Genomic DNA, 21,530 nt, shown 5'->3' with positions numbered 1-21,530 from the left:
TATTCAATAAAAGAGGCTCCCAGGGCCCGCCCTGACAGACGCCTCATGTTACACCTGCCTCTCTCGTCTCCCGTGATTTTTCATTCCTACATATTATGATTTGCGTAATCATGCCACTTAGCATGGGGTGGAGTCATGGGAGAATGACAGCCATGTCACTCCCACTTCATGTAGAAACTGGACCCCAGACTGCACTATAAAGTTCCATACGAAACCTTCACCTCCTAGCAAGGCAAGAATAATGTTCTAGTATTGTTTTCACAAATAAAAAAAACAGCAGCTTTAAATTAATTCTCAATGTGATGTTTTATATTGAAAAGGAATACATTTTAGAGTAGAGGTGGAGAACCTGTGGCCCGCCAAAGAGAGGCTGATTTAGGGGAGCAAAACTGGTTTGGTTGCATTGGTCATGGAGCTTCGGGCAGGGACGCTGCCAAAATTTGAAACCCCAAGTTCCGCCACTGCTCCAGATATGGATGGACTCCAACCTCCATCAGCCCCAGTTAGCATAAGCATCATCATAATTTATTACTTTTACCTTGCTCATTTGGCTGAGTTACCCCAGCCACTCTGGGGCAAGTGGTAGAGATAATGGGAGTTGTATTCTGGCAATAGGTGTAATGCCACAAGTTCCCGACCCCTGTTTTAGAGGCTAGCCAACTTTGTGGAAGACAGGATTCAATCAGTCGAGATACTATCGCAGGCAGAGGTGGAGGGATTCAGTAGTAGCCATAAAACAGATAACATCTGAGGGTTTTGACTGAGATTCAAGCAATCTGTTCAGCAATAATAATAAGAAAACTTGATAAAAAAAATCAGCTGCTAATTTAAAGTTCCTGCAGGAAACAGGTAGCTGGAGGCAAAGGATATACAAGCAAATGTCAAAAGCGGCAGAGCTAAATTTGGCAAATAGACCGTAACCTTTGCTTGACTCCTGGTTATTGTGGAGGATAATAGTGAAAGAGCCCATCACAAATTAAATGACATGTAAGGTCAGATGCAATAGTTCAAGAGCTATGCTAGCTTTTCCCTGTGCAAATGCTTGAGTAAGAAAAACATTCATTACTTCAATTACCAGTACCTTCAAAGCAGGTTCTTGGAACTATGTATGATTTAGAAGCCACTTGGACTATGCTAGAGGATGGAGTGAATTGTGTTAATTTCAGCAATAAATCTGGAGTATCTCTCTGTCTTACACACACACACACACACAAACACACACACAGCCCAAAACCATTGTTTTAATCTTACACCTCCTGTTTGGATTTGGATTTGATATCCCGCCTTTCACTCCCTTTAAGGAGTCTCAAAGCGGCTCACATTCTCCTTTCCCTTCCTCCCCCACAACAAACACTCTGTGAGGTGAGTGGGGCTGAGAGACTTCAAGAAGTGTGACTGGCCCAAGGTCACCCAGCAGCTGCATGTGGAGGAGCGGAGACGCGAACCCGGTTCCCCAGATTACGAGACTACCGCTCTTAACCACTACACCACACTGGCTCTCTCTCCTTCTCCTGCAAAATCTATCTATTATCCTTACTGGTATATTTAAAACTAGACTGGAAAGAGGAGAGGTAAAGGACACAAGTGTGGGAGGATGGAAGAAGAAATGAGGATTGTTGTCTGACATCAAATGTTACACAAGCAGACTATTCTTCCTCTCTCCCTTCTGCAGCTCCCTGCACCAACACAATCTGCTCCAGAGGGTCTCACAGTTCTCAAGATCAGATTTTTTTGGGGGGTGGGGAGAAGGGGTGGAAAGGTAGGGAAATCCCATTGCTTGATCCCACTGACAGATGGACACTATTAGATGTCAATGGTTATAAAGTCAAAAACCTGTGTTAATAACCAAAACTAAAAAAAAAGAACTTCGTTCATTTATCTCTCTATTCCCATCTGATAATCTTTTAAAAACTCCCCTTATAATTCCATAAATCAAAATGAAAAGAATCCATTTCATTCTCAATTGCTTTTTCAATTTGAAAAGGCAAGTCTTAAAAAAAACAACCAGCAGGTAAGTATGGAACAGAGACGCTAACAACAACAAGAAGAGGATCAATATGCCTTGTTTAGTAAGATATCCATTATTTCAAAGGGCATTTCAGGATTACCTTGGACATGATTGCCATTCTGTAGAAATTAATTACTTCCCTTCGGGGCTACAGCTTCTAAGAACTCCACATAAGTAATATCAACAGCTTTGCAATGCCTCTTATTTTGAGAAAGGTTGATCAAACAAACTTAAGCTAATTATCCTTTCACTGTAACAAATAGTGGTCTTCTAACAACATCTCTCTAATCATGATTTATAGTCATTTACACCAATTGAGGTTATGGCCTCTGCAGTTTAGAGAAAATTATGTCAAAGAAGGTATTAAAAAAAACAACCCCTCAACCTCAGGAAAAACTCCTGGGAGAGATATTTGCATACATAAGAGTTTTGCAAGATCAGAAATCTTCTCATGCGAAGCAGACAACACACCCTGGCAATGAATAGCAAAGAACCTCCATCATGTTTTGTTACAAAAAGAGAACACTGAGAAAATGATCCACCCTGAAACACCTAAGGTTGAAAACACTGATCTATTACCCTTCATTTTCCATAATAGAGTGAAATATGGATTCTTAGTTAAGATGATTTCCTACAAAATGCCAATAACAAAGTGGTGCATCATGTGGAGATATTATTTGAGTGGACAATGACAACAAAATTATTGTTCTCAAAGAATACTTTTCCCCCGGTGCCGTCTTCATGAGTATGACAGGATAATGTCAATGCATGGCTGCAGTCCAGTCCAGAGTCAAGCATGGTTAGGTCTACATGGAAATGAGGGCAGCAGGGGTGTTAAGCATATTCAACCCTGTACTGAATTGTGCACCATGGCTTTAAAATATAGGTGGAGATGCTCTATAATATATAGAAGCCCTCTTCAGGTGTTCTAATGTTATCTCCGTGGAGAGGTCACGGAATAAGTGCAACACCCCCATCCCCCCAACACTCTTGACCTTCCCACAGTGAAGGAAATTGTAAGTGTTCTCAGCTGAACATGCTTAAACTCTTTCCTGCAATCAGGAACGATCGGGATTCCCAGTTGCAGTGAAATTTAACCAAAATTTCAGCCAAGCACACTTACAATACAACCCCGCTTCTGTCCTTCCTGTTCCGATACAGAAAGGTCAGGAGTGGGTCTGGTATTCCCTCTGCTTCCCTTCCATGGAGGGAAGGGTCATAAGCAATGCATGCTAGGTTGCACCCATAAACAGCCTTTCAATGACTTAATAAACCATGTATGGTAATCAGGGATGGGCTCCAAGTTTGAGGAGGCCCTGAGCAAACTGAGCTGTGGAGGGATCCTCTTCACACTGCTGGACCTTCTCAGGTTTACCTGAGCAGTAGGTTCAAAGATGTCTAAGACCTGCCATTTTAATTTCCCACAATGCACTGGAGCACCTAATGTAATGCCACTCTGGGGCCAATGGGAAATTGAAATGGACACTCACAGACCCAGCTGACTGATTTGAAGAGTCCAGGGCGAGTGTCAGAGCTGGGGGCCTCTGTTCAGGCCTTTTGGCTCTGCCCACTGCCCAAGGGTAGGCAACCCATATGAAGAAGATGGAACTGCCAACTAGACGGTGTACTTTAGCAGAAAACTTGCTCTTGAGTCCTCAGGGCTCATTTTGCTGTTAATTAAGAGAGAGTGTTCTGCAACACCTGAGTGGGGAAGGTGGAGCTGCTTGCTATATGTGGCAGAAAAATAACAAGGCACCAACACTATCTGAGCATAACAAGTCAGAGGGGGGGGGAGCTATTTATCAATTTCATACATATTTCTTACTTAGAACTGATAGAGTAATTCATGTATTAAAAAATAGTATGGCAACATGAAGAAAGCTACTGAATTATGGAACAATTATCAGCATTTTCAGATGGGGGAACTTTTAGGCATCAGGTTGGCTGATTCAGTACCTATAACATCCACAAGTCACATCAGGCCTATGCTGATTCCTACTAACGGTAGGTTAGCAAGAACCAGCAAAGGGCAAAATCTAAATGATGGGTAGTTCAAATTTGTATCCGGTTTTTCTGCATCTTTTGGTCCCATTTAGCAGTGCTGGAAGCTGCTCTTTGAACATAACCTAAGACAGATATGTGAAATGTGAACTGCATTACACGCTTGCCGGAACTTAACATTCCAAGTAGCAGCTCAACTAAATTGAAAAATCAAAATCTCCCAAAAAAACAGACAAATCAAACCAAGCCACCTACCTCTTCCAGAGCAAGGCAGATGTGAGCTCCCTTGACATTTTCTAGCACTCTCTTCTGCTGACATGAGACAAGAAAGTGGATGCTCACATTTCTTCCCTGTCCATCCTTGCTTACAATCGCATCTTCCACAGTTACACTGTCCATGACCTTAAGAGCAAAAGGAAAATACATAATTTCAGTTTAGGGTAGCCATGTATCCTACTTTAGTTGAAAGGAGTAGAGGTAAAGAAAAATAAGAGGGAGACCAGGGACCCTGAACTTGCCCATCAGTGGTTAGCACCTAGAAGTTCATCAGACTGAGTAGGAATACTGTTTCTGGTTGTGTATCCAAATAATAATAATAATATATTTACAGTGGTACCTCGGGTTAAGTATTTAATTCGTTCCGGAGGTCCGTACTTAACCTGAAACTGTTCTTAACCTGAAGCACCACTTTAGCTAATGGGGCCTCCTGCTGCCGCCGCGCCACCAGAGCACGATTTCTGTTCTCATCCTGAAGCAAAGTTCTTAACCTGAAGCACTATTTCTGGGTTAGCGGAGTCTGTAACCTGAAGTGTATGTAACCTGAAGCGTATGTAACCTGAGGTACCACTGTATACTATACTACACTGAGATGTTTAAATGTTTCTTTGGTTGTCCTTGAAGCTTCTTGCCACACTTCTCATCCTCTCCTGCCACACCAGTGTGGCAGACCACACCCTTTGAGAACCACTGATCTAAGCTCACCTTGCTGAATCTAATTTGGCAGGTCTGACTCCAGCCACTGCCTGGGTGGGAGACAGCCTGGGAACCCTAAGTAACACTGCTTTGACTTCCATGAGGAACATTAAGAACAGCCCTCCTGGATCAAGACAAAAGCTCATCTAGTCCAGCATTCTGTTCTCACAGTGGCCAACAAGATGGCTATGAGAAAGCAGAACATTAGTGCAACAACCCGCCTCCCACTTGTAATTCCAAGCAACTGGTGCACAAAGGTATGCTGCCTCGGACAGCGGAGGGAGAACATTGCTATTGTTGCTAGTGGGCACTGATAGTCTTATATCCTCCATGCATTTGTCTAATCTGCTTTTACAACCATCCAAGTTGGTGACCATCTGTAGTGGTTGGGAGTTACTCGTGCGTAAACTTTCCCATTTGGAAGCTTGGTTGCATAGGTTAAACCGTCCTGACTGCACAGCCCATCTCAGCGTGGCTGCCTCAGTCGCTAGCAGAATCTGTCTGTGGGCGTTTCTTAAACCTTTGCCAGCATAAAAGCTGTTTGACACCCAATCGTCTCCGCCTCTCATTGCGCGGAAGTCTTCTGCGCAGGGAGGGCGTGGATAGTGGAGGACCAGTGCTCTCCTCACTGACTTCCAAGGAAGAATCCCGGAGCCCTTCCACCTCCTCTGCCATTTGCTCTCCTGGATCCTTGGTGTTGCACTGATTTCCTTCCCCCTCTATCAAGCTACGTCTCCCCCTTGTGCTGGTACCTTCGCCTACAGAATCGGAGAGCCTCTCCTTCTCCTGTTGCTCTGATGTCAGTTCCCTGACACCATCATTATCTCTTGTGGAAGCAGATTCTGAAGTTTAATTATGTGCTGCATGCAGAAAGACGGGATATAGAATGTACTTACTACAACACAAATAGCTCCCTGCCTCGCTCCTCTGCATATATATAAACCATGTGGTTCTGCTTCAGAGGGAATCAAGCCACATAAAGACAACCATGCATGAAATCACAAGGTGGCATCACAGCAAAGCTTGTCCATAAAAGACGTGTTTCAGTTTCTTCACTCCTGTGGTACCCTGGCCTGTGGGGGTGGGTGGAGTACTCTTTCCTACTGGAGAATTTTTTAGGAGACAGTCATCCTGTTATGCACTAACTGATAAAGCTGTTTTAAAGATGCTACTCAGCGAGATGAAGGGCTCTGAAATGAAATTCTAGAGAAATGGAAATCTCGAGAGAATGCTGCCTTCTCTGTAAGGTAAAGTAGTAGCAGCAAGCTACTCCCTGCTCTTGGTGAATGAAGTCTTTAAAATAACCACAGGTATTTCTGTTTAGTTACAGGGAGGTACTTATCTGCAAATTGGCTTTTTACGATCCCCAAATGCTTCATCTAGACATATGGGGTTTACTTATCTGCAGTCTCATCCCATCAAATAAACAGATGAAAAACATTTCTCAAAGGGGTAAGCTATGTGAAAAGATTGCATTCGGGATTGTTTTATCACAACGTCTACACAACCAGCACCGCAGGCTGATTCAGTGGGAGTGAGGATGCAAGCCCGGAACAGAAACATCAGCACATTTATGTGGTCAAGGGGAAAGGAACCACCCACATGGGTGATTTGTATATGTGGCAGAAGGAAAAAAGATACAATATTCATACAGAACATTTTGAAAGTGTGAATGCGGAGCACACACTATATATTTTGGACACATCTAAAGATCTCACAATGATAGTTTCCAAGATCATGAAGCAGCATTTTGTCTTTGTTTGGATACAACTGGATCCAATACAGCCATATTGAATTATTCACATTTGTTTAAAATATTGCTTTTACCTGAACAGAAATCATCTGAGTATCTGTCATAGACTCCCTTGCAATTTCGTTCATCGCACTCGCAGGTGTCTCCATGAATATCTCCCCAGTCTCCAGTTGGGTCAACATCATGACATGTGCATTCACCGCATATGCAGGTACCTAAGGAGAAAAGAGATTAGCTGATCAACAAAAGCAATAGCTTAGAACAGAAACTGTTAAGATAAATTAAAGGAACAGAAGGTTTTGATGTTCTCTAGCTGTTGAACATTTAGCTGCATTTTTCAAAGCTACCTTGTAGTATGGTCAACTCATTTTGAAAGTCTGCCTTCTTCAAAACAGATGAGATGAGAAGTTGCTCGTCACCATGTGGCACCATGGGAAATGGTGCCTAGAAAGCAATGTGTCAGTTGTTATAGGGTTGTGAGTGTGTAAATGCGCTTGTATATGTCTAGACTTTTCAGGTATTTTGGCTTCTGTTGGGAGGTGATAGGTACCAACTCTTTCCTGCTCCCCTATGATCTTTCATCATAGGGCCAGTTTCAAAATGGATGAACGTCAGGTAACCCATTTATTTTGACCAATTGATTAACTTTATTATTAATAATAATAATAATAATAATAATAATAATAATAATAATAATAATAAATTATCTATACCCCGCCCATCTGGCTGAGTTTCCCCAACCACTCTGGGAGGCTCCCAATTGAATGTTAAAAACAATACAGCATTAAATATTAAAAACTTCCCTAAACACGGCTGCCTTCAGATGTCTTTTAAAGATAGGATAGCTGCTTATTTCCTTCACATCGGAAGGGAGGGCGTTCCACAGGGCGGGCGCCACTACCGAGAAGGCCCTCTGTCTGGTTCCCTGTAACCTCACTTCTCGTAATGAGGGAACCGCCAGAAGGCCCTTGGCACTGGATCTCAGTGTCCGGGCTGAACAATGGGGGTGGAGACACTCCTTCAGAACTGAGGCTGTTTAAGGCTTTAAAGGTCAGCACCAACACTTTGAATTGTGCTCGGAAACGTACTAGAAGCAAATGCAGATCTCTCAGGACTGGTGTTATATGGTCCCGACGGCCACTCCCAGTCACCAGTCTAGCTGCCGCATTCTGGATTAATTGCAGTTTCTGGGTCACCTTCAAAGGTAGCCCCACGTAGAGTGCATTGCAGTAGTCCAAGTGGGAGATAACTAGAGCATGCACTACTCTGGCGAGACAGTCTGCGGGCAGGTAGGGTCTTTATGTCATGCCATTCAAATGATACAGAGATATGGAGAAAGTGGGACCTGCAACAGAAAGCTGAACTATAGAGTGACCTTGCTCAGTATTCCAGACACTCCATTCCACCCCCACCCCCCAGGGATTTTCTCTTCCCTCCCCCCACCAGTGAATCAGCATTCCATCCCCAGTAAGCATGCTGGGTCCCTACCTGGCTGTTTAACGATTTCCCCCACCTAAGGCGTTTCCCCTACTAAAGATTTGTTTTTGCTATTTCTGAAAGTCCTGGTGTCCCCCCACCTCTGCTGATACCTCTCTCCTCCAAGTAAATGGTGCTGCACCTCATCCCCGCCATAGCTGTCAACTTTTCCCGTTTTTTAAGGGAAAATCCTATTCGGAATAAGGGAATTTCCCTTTTAAAAAGGGAAACGTTGACAGCTATGATCCCCGCTCACCCCAAACCCCTCCCACCTGAAGAAATCTTGCAGGTGCCAGGATGGGCGCTACCATAAAAAATGCAACCTGTGAAACATTCTGTGTAGGTGTTGAAGCGATTTAGGTCAAAAGCACCAGGCTGGCAAAAGTTAGTACAAAAGAAGCTTTTTGCTCTTGCAATAATTATCCGAAGATCAGATTTCACAGACTCCCTACCAGAAATAAGTTACTTGACAGAATCAATTGTCATTTGCAATGCTTCATGTAAACTGGTGAACATTGCCAAAAAAAATATGTTGTGATTTAAATCTAAATTTCTTATTGACATCATTTGCTACCACATGAGTAAAACATCTAATCTGACAGATAACATTTATTGGTTCATTGTTTCCTGGGCTGCAATGGCTTTTTATCATTTTATATTTTTTTTAAAACCTTCACTGTTAAACTAAAATGAAATGAGCTCCTATTATTTCTATATTTCAACCAGACTTTCAATTGCTCTGTAATTAAGATGAGAGAGTTTTCTAAATGCTCTCAGGATAATTAGATGCTCCTAATTTGGCAGAGCTTTGTCAGTGGAGATGTACTAAAGAGATGGATTTTGAGATCTGCACTTTTGCTTTACTGTAATAACTCTGGACCACAGCCAGAGGAACAACAGCTGATCTTTTAAATATTTGCTGAGTGAAAGCAGGCATCATTGTTAATGAATACAGACACATTCATGAAACACTGCTCATCCTAAACAGTACTGAAATTATTGTTTCATTGCTGAAAACTGAGCACTGAAATTACTGGTAGAGAATGACAGGCACACCCAGAAAACCATTCAAACATCCTTGCCCCACCCTCAAGCAGTGAGCTAGCCAACCATTTCACTGTTCTCATTTGTTCCAGAAACAGAGAACAGAGAAGAAGTTTCAAAAAGCAGCAGAAGGCTGAGATTGTTTTGTCTATGCAAGGACGTTTTCTGTGGGAACTGTTCTTTGGACATGCGCAGTGTGACAGGAAGTACTGATAACAACGGTTCTGAGTAACTTGTAACTTGTTGTGAGTCTCTTGCTTGCGCCTTGCAGTGAGAGAAGCAGAGAGAGTCTTGGACTCTTGTTGGACTCGAAGCATGTCTTGACCATGGCAGTGGTGAAAGTCTGTATATATTTGCTACCAATATGCTTTTATGCCTGTCACGTAAACTTCCACACTTGACTGAATCTTTATGGCGCCCATGCGTGTTTATTGCCTACTGTGTGTACCTTCAACCCTGAAGACACTTCCAATGAAGGAGCTGCGTTGAGATGTAAATCTGCTGAGTATGGATCATAGCTGTCAACTTTTCCCTTTTCTTGCGAGGAATCCTATTCGGAATAAAGGAATTCCCCTTAAAAAAAGGAAAATATTGACAGCTATGGTATGGATACTGTCACACACACACACACACACACACAACGAAAGTGATGCCAGACCCAATCCTTCAAAATCATCCATCAGAGGTTGATGGATTTATCCAACAGATCTACACTCATGGCTTTTAACATTAAGGAAGAGTTAAGGAATGGTTTTGATAACATAGATGGACACATGCCGTTCTACTTTTTACGTTTGTAATGTGTTATTACCTTGTCGTTTCATTTTTAATCATTTTATGCTGCTCTGAACTCTGAACCCCCTCCAATGGCATTCGAGGGGTAGATAACAAAGGACCCAGAGTGAGGGAGAAAGATTTAAAATGGGCGAAGCAGAGAAACAAAGGAACCAACAGCAAGGAGAGAAACAGTGCTTTCAAAAATGGGGGGGGGCAAGGTGAAAAAAGTTTTAATTTACAAGTGTGCCCTGTGACATTTTAGAATGACACATCTAATATTCTAATAGGGGGAAATAACATTAAACAGGTGAGTGTAGATTCAGGCCCAGTCAGCATGCTCAATGGTCAGGGATGATGGAATTTGTAGTTTAACCACATCTTGGGAGCCACATGTTCCCTAGATTATAGGTTAAAATAAATAATTACAATAAAGGACAATAAAGGTTTGTTTGTTTGTTTGTTGCATGTGCACGTAAAGACAGTGTGCTGTACTCCACTTGTGCCATTGATATTTCTTGGCATTATTCCCTATATTTTATTTTAATACTCTGTGTTGCTGGAATATGTGAAGGATGGTATAGAAGTATGATATAAAATAAACAGATTTGGCTTCAGGGGTTCAACATAGCCCACACTTTTCTAACAACAGGTGAGTTTTCACCATACCATGTAATCTTAGATCAATGAAAATGTTAATTGAAACAACAACAAACTAAAGTCTAGCTCCAAGAGATCTACATATGTAGAACAGTACATGAATGGCGCACCTCTGTTGCTGCAGATTTTGCCATCTGGAGATGTGCACCTCCTCTTGATCTCCCATGGGGTAATGTCACACTGAAGTTCACATTTATCGCCATGCCAACCAGCCTCGCAGTAACAGTTTCCACAGTAACACTTTCCATGGCCTTAACCCAAGACAAAATGTTGACAGTGAAGAAAGATAGTCTTTATAAAAATATATATTGTTCAGTTCATTTTTAAGAAGATTTTGAATGAGGATTCATAAAACTAATAGCCACCATGGACGGGAGCAATTTTATTATTGGTCTCGTAATAACCGCTGCAGAAATCTCAGCATCGTTTCATTGTTTTCTAGCATTCTGGAGGGGCTGCTTTATTTCTGATGAATGAGTCTATATACAATAAAGTCATTAGGACAATCGCCTAATATTCTTCTGAAACTTGCAATAAATGCCGGCCTACATCTAAGCACTGGCTAATGCTGGGGGAGAGGGAGAGTCTGACTTACCACATGGACACTTAAGAACATTTTTACAGAAAATCATGAAATGTAGATGGCTGAGCATGCGTAAGAGTATATTTGTTCAGAATTTTTATTATTGTTATTAAGATACAGCCAAGCCTAGCAGAGTGCAAAGAAGGGAGAAGTTCTGTCTTCTTTGCAAAGCTATTAAGGACTTCCTTACTATCACTGGGTATCTTCAGACTCCCCAAGCATGCAACAGATATTAAGAGATGAAATTATGTAAATTTTACTTTATGCCAATCATTTTTTAAAAAACAACAACTGGGTGAATCAGTGATAGACACACACCCAGTTCAGTCTGCATAGACTGGCTCACCACCATGTGGGTGTCTCACCAACTCAACTTGAGAGGCATATTGGGAGCATGTTGAGTATTTTTCTGCTATTTGGACAGTTTTCAAGCTGTGTGTTTCCACCTTTACTATTGGACTGGGTGTGCAGAGGACACAGTTCTTTCCCTCCAGCATAATTCAAGTAGAGAATTACTCTCTCAATAACTTGGTTGGTTTTCCTTTTTTACTCTTTTCTGGTAACTATCTATTTATTGGCAATGAATTTATTTCCTCAAATTTTGTTCTTGAGACAAATGTACCAAAGTAGCAGCAGAAAAAAGCCCTATCCTACACTATTGTGCATTTGTTGTTGTTGTTTAGTCGTGTCCGACTCTTCGTAACCCCATGGACCAGAGCAGGCCAGGCACTCCTGTCTTCCACTGCCTCCCGCAGCTTGGTCAAACTCATGTCTGTAGCTTTGAGAACACTGTCCAACCATCTCATTCTCTGTCGTCCCCTTCTCCTTGTGCCCTCAATCTTTCCCAACATCAGGGTCTTTTCCAGGGACTCTTCTCTTCTCATGAGGTGGCCACAGTATTGGAGCCTCAGCTTCAGGATCTGTTCTTCCAGTGAACAGGCCTGATTTCCTTAAGAATGGATAGGTTTAATCTTCTTGCAGTTAATGGGACTCTCAAGAGTCTCCTCCAGCATCATAATTCAAAAGCATCAATTCTTTGGCGATCAGCGTTCTTTATGGTCCAGCTCTCACTTCCATACATCACTACTGGGAAAACCATAGCTTTAACTATATGGACCTTTGTTGGCAAGGTGATGTCTCTGCTTTTTCAGATGCTGTCTAGGTTTGTCATTGCTTTTCTCCCAAGAAGCAGGCGTCTTTTAATTTTGTGACTGCTGTCACCATCTGCAGTGATCATGGAGCCCAAGATCGTTTAAGACTGTGCAAAATCCCATTTATTGTATTGAGATGAATTACTCCTGCTAGTGAAGGAATGGACTGGACTGTTGCTGCTTTCTGCTGAGTCCTCTGCAGCTATAAACCTCTTCAAAATAATGACCACAGGGAATGGAGTAAGTGTTCATACTGTCATGCTATGTGGACTGGAGCCTACCAAGATACTAATTTTCACTGTTGTAACCCTCAAATTGCCTCAGCGGAGTAATATTCTTACTACCTATTGGCCTAAAGCAACATCATACTCCCTCTATTCTCTGTAACTGCTAACCTTACACCTGGCTAACACAAGATGTCCTACAAGGCTCCTGCTTCCTAAAATGCAGCCCTCTCATTATTCGCAACCACTGCTCCTATCAAAAAGTTTCTCCAAGTGGCAGAAACTCTGCAAACAAAATAAAAATTGAAAGCTTATGCCTCCTTTGGCAACAGAGAAATGGTAGAGCTTAGCTTCAGGATTCACTACCTGGGCTCCAATCTGTCTAAAAGTACTTGTGATTAAATCCCATCGAAAACAGTGGCTTTGATAGAATGCAATCATCATAGATAGTGTTGGAGTGCAGCCCTTTCATGCAAAAATCCCCCCCAAATGCCACATCAATATTATTTGATTAACACTTGCAATAATTCTCCATCTCCGTACACTTACCTGTACACATCTCTCCTGTTTCTTCATCTATGCATTCTCGGTCATCACACTCACAATATTTACCATGGATCAATCCATTTCCTTCTAAATTGTCACATTTACATCGGCCACAATGACAAGTTCCTGTTAGAACCAGAAACAAAGACAACATGGAAAAGTCAGAGTGCAAGAAGGAATGTCAAAGGCACTCTATTCTAATCCCTTAGAATGCAGCATGATTTCATGGCCTTATCCATGTCTGTAAGGTATTAAATTATTATTTACTTCATTTATAACAATGGGATGTGCTAGAGTAGAGCCCTCTAAATGGAGTTGGATGCTTCACTCTAAGACATGTGAGGGGTGGTTGTGGAATCAAGAGCCACATACATGTCAAAAGGAGCATTGCAAGACTGAAGGCCATCATGCCCCCAATGACATTGTCACAGGTGGACAAGGGCCTAGTGGTCTCAAGGTAAGCCTGGGTCATTGTTTATAGAACTTTGTGGCTCTAGAACTGGACATTTCATTCCAAACCTCCACAATAGGTTTAGTACCCCCCACCAAACATCACTTTTTCTACAGTCTAATAATCAGATCTGGACCAGCACTTTCTCTACAAAGGATATAGCTCTGATGCAACACAAAAATTCCAGCCGGCCCAAATTTAATTGCAACAAAGCAAAGTATCAGTGTAATCTTCAGCTGCATCCAACCCACTGTGCATGTTCACTGGGAATTAATTCTTCGTGCTATTCATTTATGCTGGATTCTCAAAATATTCCAGTTCTTGCACATTTCCTTTAAACCCCTCTTTGAGTTAATCCGCATAATTCAAACTCACATAACAGATCACCCAAGCGTCTCCTGTTTACCCCTGCGTCCATCCATCAAAACAAAGCAAAATTAAACCTTACCTGCATTTGAGCAGATGTTATCTTGCGAATTCTTGCACATTTCGTTACTTTTCTTCCGCGTAAGGTTGCAGGTCGTTGGGTATTGGCAGGCATCACCATACCAACCGTCCTCACATTTGCACTTTCCACAGTCACACTTTCCATGGCCTGGATGAATAGTCAAAGAATCGCTGATCAGCATATGCACGCAGCAAATCTCAATGTTTTATTTTGAAATGCCATTAATTTGCTCTTAACATGGTGCAATTTATATACAAACGATTAGATGTAAATGTTAACCAATCAAATGGTTTGAGCGTGAGCCATCAAACACAAATCATAGAATCATAGAATCATAGAATCATAGAATCATAGAGTTGGAAGAGACCACAAGGGCCATCGAGTCCAACCCCCTGTCAAGCAGGAAACACCATCAGAGCACTCCTGACATATGGTTGTCAAGCCTCTGCTTAAAGACCTCCAAAGAAGGAGACTCCACCACACTCCTTGGCAGCAAATTCCACTGTCGAACAGCTCTTACTGTCAGGAAGGTCTTCCTAATGTTTAGGTGGAATCTTCTTTCTTGTAGTTTGGATCCATTGCTCCGTGTCCGCTTCTCTGGAGCAGCAGAAAACAACCTTTCTCCCTCCTCTGACATCCTTTTATATATTTGAACATGGCTATCATATCACCCCTTAACCTCCTCTTCTCCAGGCTGAACATGCCCAGCTCCCTTAGCCGTTCCTCATAAGGCATCGTTTCCAGGCCTTTGACCATTTTGGTTGCCCTCCTCTGGACACGTTCCAGTTTGTCAGTGTCCTTCTTGAATTGTGGTGCCCAGAACTGGACACAGTACTCCAGGTGAGGTCTGACCAGAGCAGAATACAGTGGCACTATTACTTCCCTTGATCTAGATGCTATACTCCTATTGATGCAGCCCAGAATGCATTGGCTTCTTTAGCTGCCGCATCACACTGTTGGCTCATGTCAAGTTTGTGGTCAACCAAGACTCCTAGATCCTTTTCACATGTACTGCTCTCAAGCCAGGTGTCCCCCATCTTGTATTTGTGCCTCTCATTCAAAATCCAGTTACAGAACAGAGAGCCTGGCACCTTCTCTTTAAATGAATGTGGACTTTCATTTAAAAATAGAAGAGAATTTTTCAAAAATATATTCTTGCTTATGAAGGACCATGAGAGAAAATGTGCAGTTACATGTAAAGGTAATAAATAAATAAATGTGTGGATACTTTCCTACCATACTGTCGGTGCCTCCATCTGCTTATAATCATCATAACAATAATTTTATTATTTATACCCCGCCCATCTGGCTGGGTTTCCCCCTCTATTATTGAGCTTCTCAATCAGTTACTCCTACCAACACCCCACATTTCCCTTTTTCATCTTCTGATTAACCTGGCTTCTGTTAACAATGATTTTTTAGGTCCAGACAACTTAACACTACTGAGCTCCATTTTAAAAAGGGTAAGCATCCACCCTGGGAGTTAGCACAGCTTGGCAACTTGGCATGCAACTTGGCAGATGCATTTATTTGTCACCCAAGCAGAAATGCATGGCTCTCTCACCACCTTCAGGCAACCTGGCTAACAAGTAAGAGTGGGATGGGTATATCAGAGGAAGTACTCATGCCTCTCTTAAGTTCTAAATCTCCATGCATCTATGGATGAGGAGATGGAAGAATGCTTAGAAGAGTTTGGATTTGATATCCTGCTTTAACACTACCCGAAGGGGTCTCAAAGCGGCTAACATTCTTCTTTCCCTTCCTCCCCCACAACAAACACTCTGTGAGGTGAGTGAGGCTGAGAGACTTCACAGAAGTATGACTAGCCCAAGGTCACCCAGCAGCTGCATGTGGAAGAGCGGAGATATGAACCTGGTTCACCAGATTACGAGTCTACTGCTCTTAAGCACTACACCACACTGGCTTAGGCACCAAGAGAAAAATCACATGATCCCCAGATCACATGATGCTCCATGGTGCTTGGAACTTACAAGGTCTATGCTTAAAGGTCTATGTGTTGATTGACTTACAGAAATGTAGGCGTTCACCATTCATATTCCAAGTTGTTCCAAGGGATAAGATGTCAAGGTATTTTTTTTTTAAGGGTGTAACTTTTAACAGGAGTATATCATTATGGCTATAAAACTAATATCATCTTCCCTAAACATAAGCATACTCACATGTACCAAGTTAGGCATATCCATGACAATTGGGTACTGGGGGAGTGTAGCCCCTCTTCCTGAGTAATGCTTATGTTAATAATGAGTAACATCTAAAAGAATGTATTATTTTTTATTTCTCCAGATTGTCCAAAGATTCCACGCTAACTTCACATTTAAGAAATGTTTAATTCTCAAGTACCATACTCGCCTCAAAGCCTTTGACAGTTTTATACCCTCCCTTCCACCTAGCAAAGTGAAAAGATTGCAGAAAAAGAGTGACTTAAAAAAAAAAAAACCATAGAGGTATCACTGCCACCACCCCCTCCACACACACATCCTTTCACTGGTGGTCAATTGTGGCTTGAATTGGTCCATAAATATAAGTATCCACTATTATTAGTTTTTATTTAAAAAAACAAACAAAACATCACCACCCTTCCATCAATCTCTTTTTAATACAATAAAAATATCACAATTTAGCTGCCTTCTATTCCAGTCCCCCTGGTGAATTAAGAGCTCAATCTCCCTTGATCTTCATGGAATAAAAGAAGCTCCAAACAAAAGTGTGAAAGACGTTCTCCCTCCCAGCTACCTTGTTCCTTAAACATCAATTTAGCAGCCTAGCCTTCGTAATCTCCTTTAGCTGCTGGTCAGGCAGCCTTAATCCCTCACAGTCAATGGAGATAAGCATTAATCAAAAACATTATTACACAGCGGCCAAAAACTGGGAAAGAAAGGATTGTTTTAAAATAAAGGAACCTATAAAAACATAGCTGTGAACTTGGAATAGTTGATTGATTTTATTCAAAATAGTAATTGAAGCCCTATGCGGGCATCACAATTAGGTGACTGTAAATATATTTGGGGAGAATGTGGATGAACACATTGGCTCCATCCTTCCTCCATCACCATTTTCATTACTTTCCAATTCATGGCCAGCCTTTTCTTTGTTCTCTTGGGCTATCCAGTCCAAGTCTAGTTTAAAGATTAAAAGCTCCTCAGAAGGAACAGCAGTGGTCTTGAAATTGGCCACCAACTCTGAGCATTGTTGGTGCCAAGATTACCTCATGGGCAAAATTGGGAAATCTAGGCAGGCCTGTTTAGGCCCATGGAGCAGAAGTTCCAAACCGCTGCTCTAATATGTTTATAAAGCACCATGATTTTTCACTCACGCAGTTAATCTCTTTACATCTCCAGACGACAAGAACAAAACGTGTGGGGTACTAGTCACCTTTTATAATTTATACACATATTAAAATATGTGGCGTTTTCAGCATGCAGGTGAAAGGACTTAAAACACTGAATTCTTTTCTGCACTATACAGGAAGAATAAAAAAGGAGTAGCAGCTGGTATGGTAATTAAATTGGTCTCATTAGTATCTTTTTTATGAACCAGAGAATGATTCAAAAAAGAGCTTATCAGAATCTGAAAAGTGCTTCATGGAATAGCTTAAGAAATCATTTTTGATTGATCCTCTCTTGAATCACAGAGGATTTAGAAGTCAGAAAAGAGAATGAGAAAATGGGAGAGTTCTGTAATTATTGTCCAGCTTTGAGAGAGAGGGAATAAAGCATCTTCACCTAACTCAGAGAATTTCAAAATAATCCACTGAGCCAGACTCTGCCTGCACAAAAAGAGTGTCTTTCTTGGGGGTGGGTACACACATAATATTAATATTAGGATAATCACACAGGGATTAGCAAATCGCCACCACACTGTTGGAAAGTTCTCTTTCCTCTGAACCAGTGTTGACAATTTGCAACCATAAGCTGACTTTTATTGACGTTTTATCTGCCTTATTTTATTTTATTGCAGTTTTATAATATTTATATTTTTGTTGTTAGCTGCCTTGAGCATCATTTGGTGGAAAGGAAGGCTGCATAATAAATTAATAAACAAACCAGCAAATGTGAGGACAAATCTAACAAGATTCTGGATGCTCAGATTAACCTTCCTGGATAAAGGTTAATCCTACAATTTTTTTGGTTTTGTATATTATTAGAAGGTTCTTTTATATAAAAAATATTCTGATTAACATTGGCAACATATTACTTATGCATATATCAAGTAGAAAAAATAATATTTTAAAAACGAGTTGCCGATACTCTTATATGGTGCTTACTTCTGAGCACAAAACAACATACAAAACTAACTACATTGATTTGTAATGCTGATGTAAGGGAAAACTTCAGGTGGTTGTTGTTGTTGTTGTTAGCAAACCTTGTTGCATACAATGAATAAAATTATCAATCCTTTTTTCAGAAGAAAGAAAAGAGAGGTGCTGTGGATTTAAAAAAATTAAAATGTTGCCCTCTGGCGGATAATGCTGGCATAGAAACACAGAGGGGGAGGAATTCTCATCATAGGCTTGTCATAAAGAATTTGCATGGATGATCTTGAATATTATTCACTCTAAAGGACAAATTCTATATGTATTAGAAAAATTCATACTCCGAGGTCTGAAATGGTTTTGTAGCATTCCTTGCACAGGTGTGGTTTTTTTCCTGAATGGCTATTATTCCTCAGATTTTATATTCTGTTCCTTCCTGTAAAATAGTTGTGGGGACACTTTTAGTCTCCCAGTGTTGCTGAACTACCACTCCCATCATCCCTGGCCATTGGTTGTGCTTTGCTAGGGCTGATGGGAGTAGTAGTTCAACAGCATCTGGAGGGCTGTCACAGGAGTGTGCCGTCAGTAAATCGCAAAGTTCAAAGATGGAGTTAACACTTTACAACAAAGACATCACCTTCCCCAGCCCTGCTGTAGAACGAAAGCCACTCTCTTTTATTTCTATGTGCATGTGTTCCCTGGTTTGCACTTTGGAACATGTGCTCCTTCTCTCGTTCTTTCTGTCTGTTTTGAGCTTATTGATTGCTTTTTGTGAATGTAAAAATAACAATAACCAGCAGAGCAACACAAACTGTGGCTGTAGTAGCAGAGAGCAGTGGATTCATAACGGTATCAGCGACACCTTGGTGATTCGGCACCCTGTGCAATGCCAACATTTGGCACGCACGCACACACCCAGCTCTCACACTGCCTTCCCAAAGCCAAGTAACGCAAGGGGCTTTGGGAAGGAGACGCGAGGGTTCGGGCAGGGTCCTAGAGCTTGCCCTCATCATTCCCAAAGCAAGCGCCAACTACCTAGGCTCTGGGAAGATGTCTGGAAGGTACACACTCGACTCGGTGCCCTTTGTGAGGGAACCGCCCGCACTGCCCTAAATCCGCCTCTGCAATCAGCAACTGCGAGGGCAGAAGATGGTGTGAGTGATAATTCACCTTCCCCCCACTCCCTGCACCAGGCTCTAGACTGGCAGAGCAGAGCAGGGGCTCTTGGATCAGACCTCTCACCCCAAACAGGATGGTTTTCAAACACCACTGGTATTAGCATGTGCTGTACTGTGCTTTCAGTATGTGGGTTGCTTGGCAGTGAACCTCCCCACCACCACTTACAGAGCCCGGGTTTCCCCCACCAAAGAGCAGATGTGCGCAGCCTTCCCGCTGCTCCCTGAGCTTGTGGGGCTGGCGGGGGAAGCCCGGGTTCCCCCTCGCCAGCCCCAGGGACCACACATTCGCTCCATAAGATGCACAGACATTTCCCCTTAGATTTTAAGGGGAAAACAGTTTGTCTTATAGAGTGAAAAATACGGTACTTCCTCATCCCCACATGGCAGATCAGGGTTTAGGGGGTTATTACTCAGTAAACTTAACAAATTTTATATACACACACACACACACACACACACACACACACACACACACACACAGTATGGGAAACAGCCGTACTAGAAAAGTTAATCTCCAATTTGAAACTAGGACAGGGTCAAACAAAAGAGGACACCTTCACCCCAGTGTGGCTCCCCTTTATTACACACACACAGCCCAACAAGATGACAACAAGAACCCACTGACAACGTTTGAATCAATATGGCTAATTTGACCCAACCACCACCACCCCCTCTCACACACAAACAAAACTCACTGCAGTCAGCTGAAGGCCCCCCAATCTCTCTCACTGCCAATGAAAACTAATAAATGAATAGAAGGAGAACCTACCCACGTGATGCTGACACAAAAAAACCTGTGCATATACTATGTAAAAGACTGAAAGTTTACTACCCCACTCTCTCCGCCTCAGCCTTATACTGTCTACAACATTAACGTCTCACATCAAATATAACCGAGCTGTAGAAAGGGATTTATGATCTGAAAGCAGAGGCAATGCATGTACTTTTGTAACCCAAGAAAATCTTTAATAAAAACATTTTCTTTAAGAAAGAGCTTATGACTAATAAAGGAAACCATCGTTTCAGATGGGCTATTCATGCATAAATCTATATATAAAATCTAGGGTTTTGTATTAGTAAAATCATTTTGTTTCCTTCAAAAAGAAACGAAACATTTGAAACTGATATCTCTTTCCACCCTCTTTTGATTAGTCATGGAATCAACACAGCAAGAAAAGAAAAATGTAGCTGCACTTGGAATTGTGAATGCCAGAGTGCCATTTATTGGTGGGGTGGGAGCTGCAACAGATACCCAAAACAGGTGCCATTAAAATAGTGTTACTTAAACTGCAAGGAATGAATCATGGCTCATCATTCGGGGGTCAACACCTGACTAGCATTTCAGTTTATCTCAACAACTCCTAATGTGTTGTTCTCAGCTGTCTGCCGCAGAGTAACATATATGTTATGCAGATCCTAAAATGGTGATTCCCCCCTCCCAAAAAAAGGTGTGGGGCAATAGCTTAGAGGCTGGCAGGATGGAAGCGAGTGCCTTCGACAAATCATTGGCTTGGAGTTGTGAAATTCATAGTCAAACTATATGGATGGACCGCAGAATGCTAGGAGGTTTCACTGCCATGTCCCTGTGAATTGCCATGCATATCAATGCTATCAAATAATTTATAAACAACAATACTAAATAATAGCTATCCTCATGGAGTGGGAGGAGTGGAGTGCACTATGGTACTATATGGCTTTTTAAGTACATTTGAAAGCACGGGTGCACAATATGGGGAGCACGATGCAGTTCATTTGCAGGAACTGGCAGTCCACCAATGCGGTAGCTGTCCAGAAAAGATATGCTGCCAGTTTTCCAGGAATTCCTGAAGGGTAATGGAATCACACTTAAAACAACACTGCCCTCTCCACTCATCCACCTATTTCTTGGCTGAACAATCTGTTCAAAGTCTCATGAAAGTGGATTACAAGCTGTAAGGGCTTAAATGAGCACAATGAAAGAGAAACTAACTAAACAATTTCTCCGACAA

General features: G+C 41.9%; 1 protein-coding gene across 1 annotated transcript in view; it reads right to left on the bottom strand.

The window, feature by feature from the left end:
- Window positions 1-21,530, bottom strand: part of ITGBL1 (integrin subunit beta like 1) — a 134,542-nt gene that overhangs the window by 64,398 nt on the left and 48,614 nt on the right. The window contains exons 3-7 of the mRNA XM_081198481.1: window positions 14,092-14,238; window positions 13,196-13,318; window positions 10,799-10,939; window positions 6,809-6,949; window positions 4,265-4,411 (exon numbers count right to left, since the gene is read on the bottom strand). Of these exons, the coding sequence (XP_081054607.1) occupies window positions 4,265-4,411; window positions 6,809-6,949; window positions 10,799-10,939; window positions 13,196-13,318; window positions 14,092-14,238 (699 nt within the window). The remainder of the gene's footprint in view (window positions 1-4,264; window positions 4,412-6,808; window positions 6,950-10,798; window positions 10,940-13,195; window positions 13,319-14,091; window positions 14,239-21,530) is intronic.

Source organism: Podarcis bocagei (assembly GCF_964188305.1).
Source record: "Podarcis bocagei genome assembly, chromosome: 6".
Classification (NCBI taxonomy): domain Eukaryota; kingdom Metazoa; phylum Chordata; class Lepidosauria; order Squamata; family Lacertidae; genus Podarcis; species Podarcis bocagei.
Note: the sequence above shows the minus strand (reverse complement) of the source record. Positions and strands in the feature narration are given on the sequence as shown.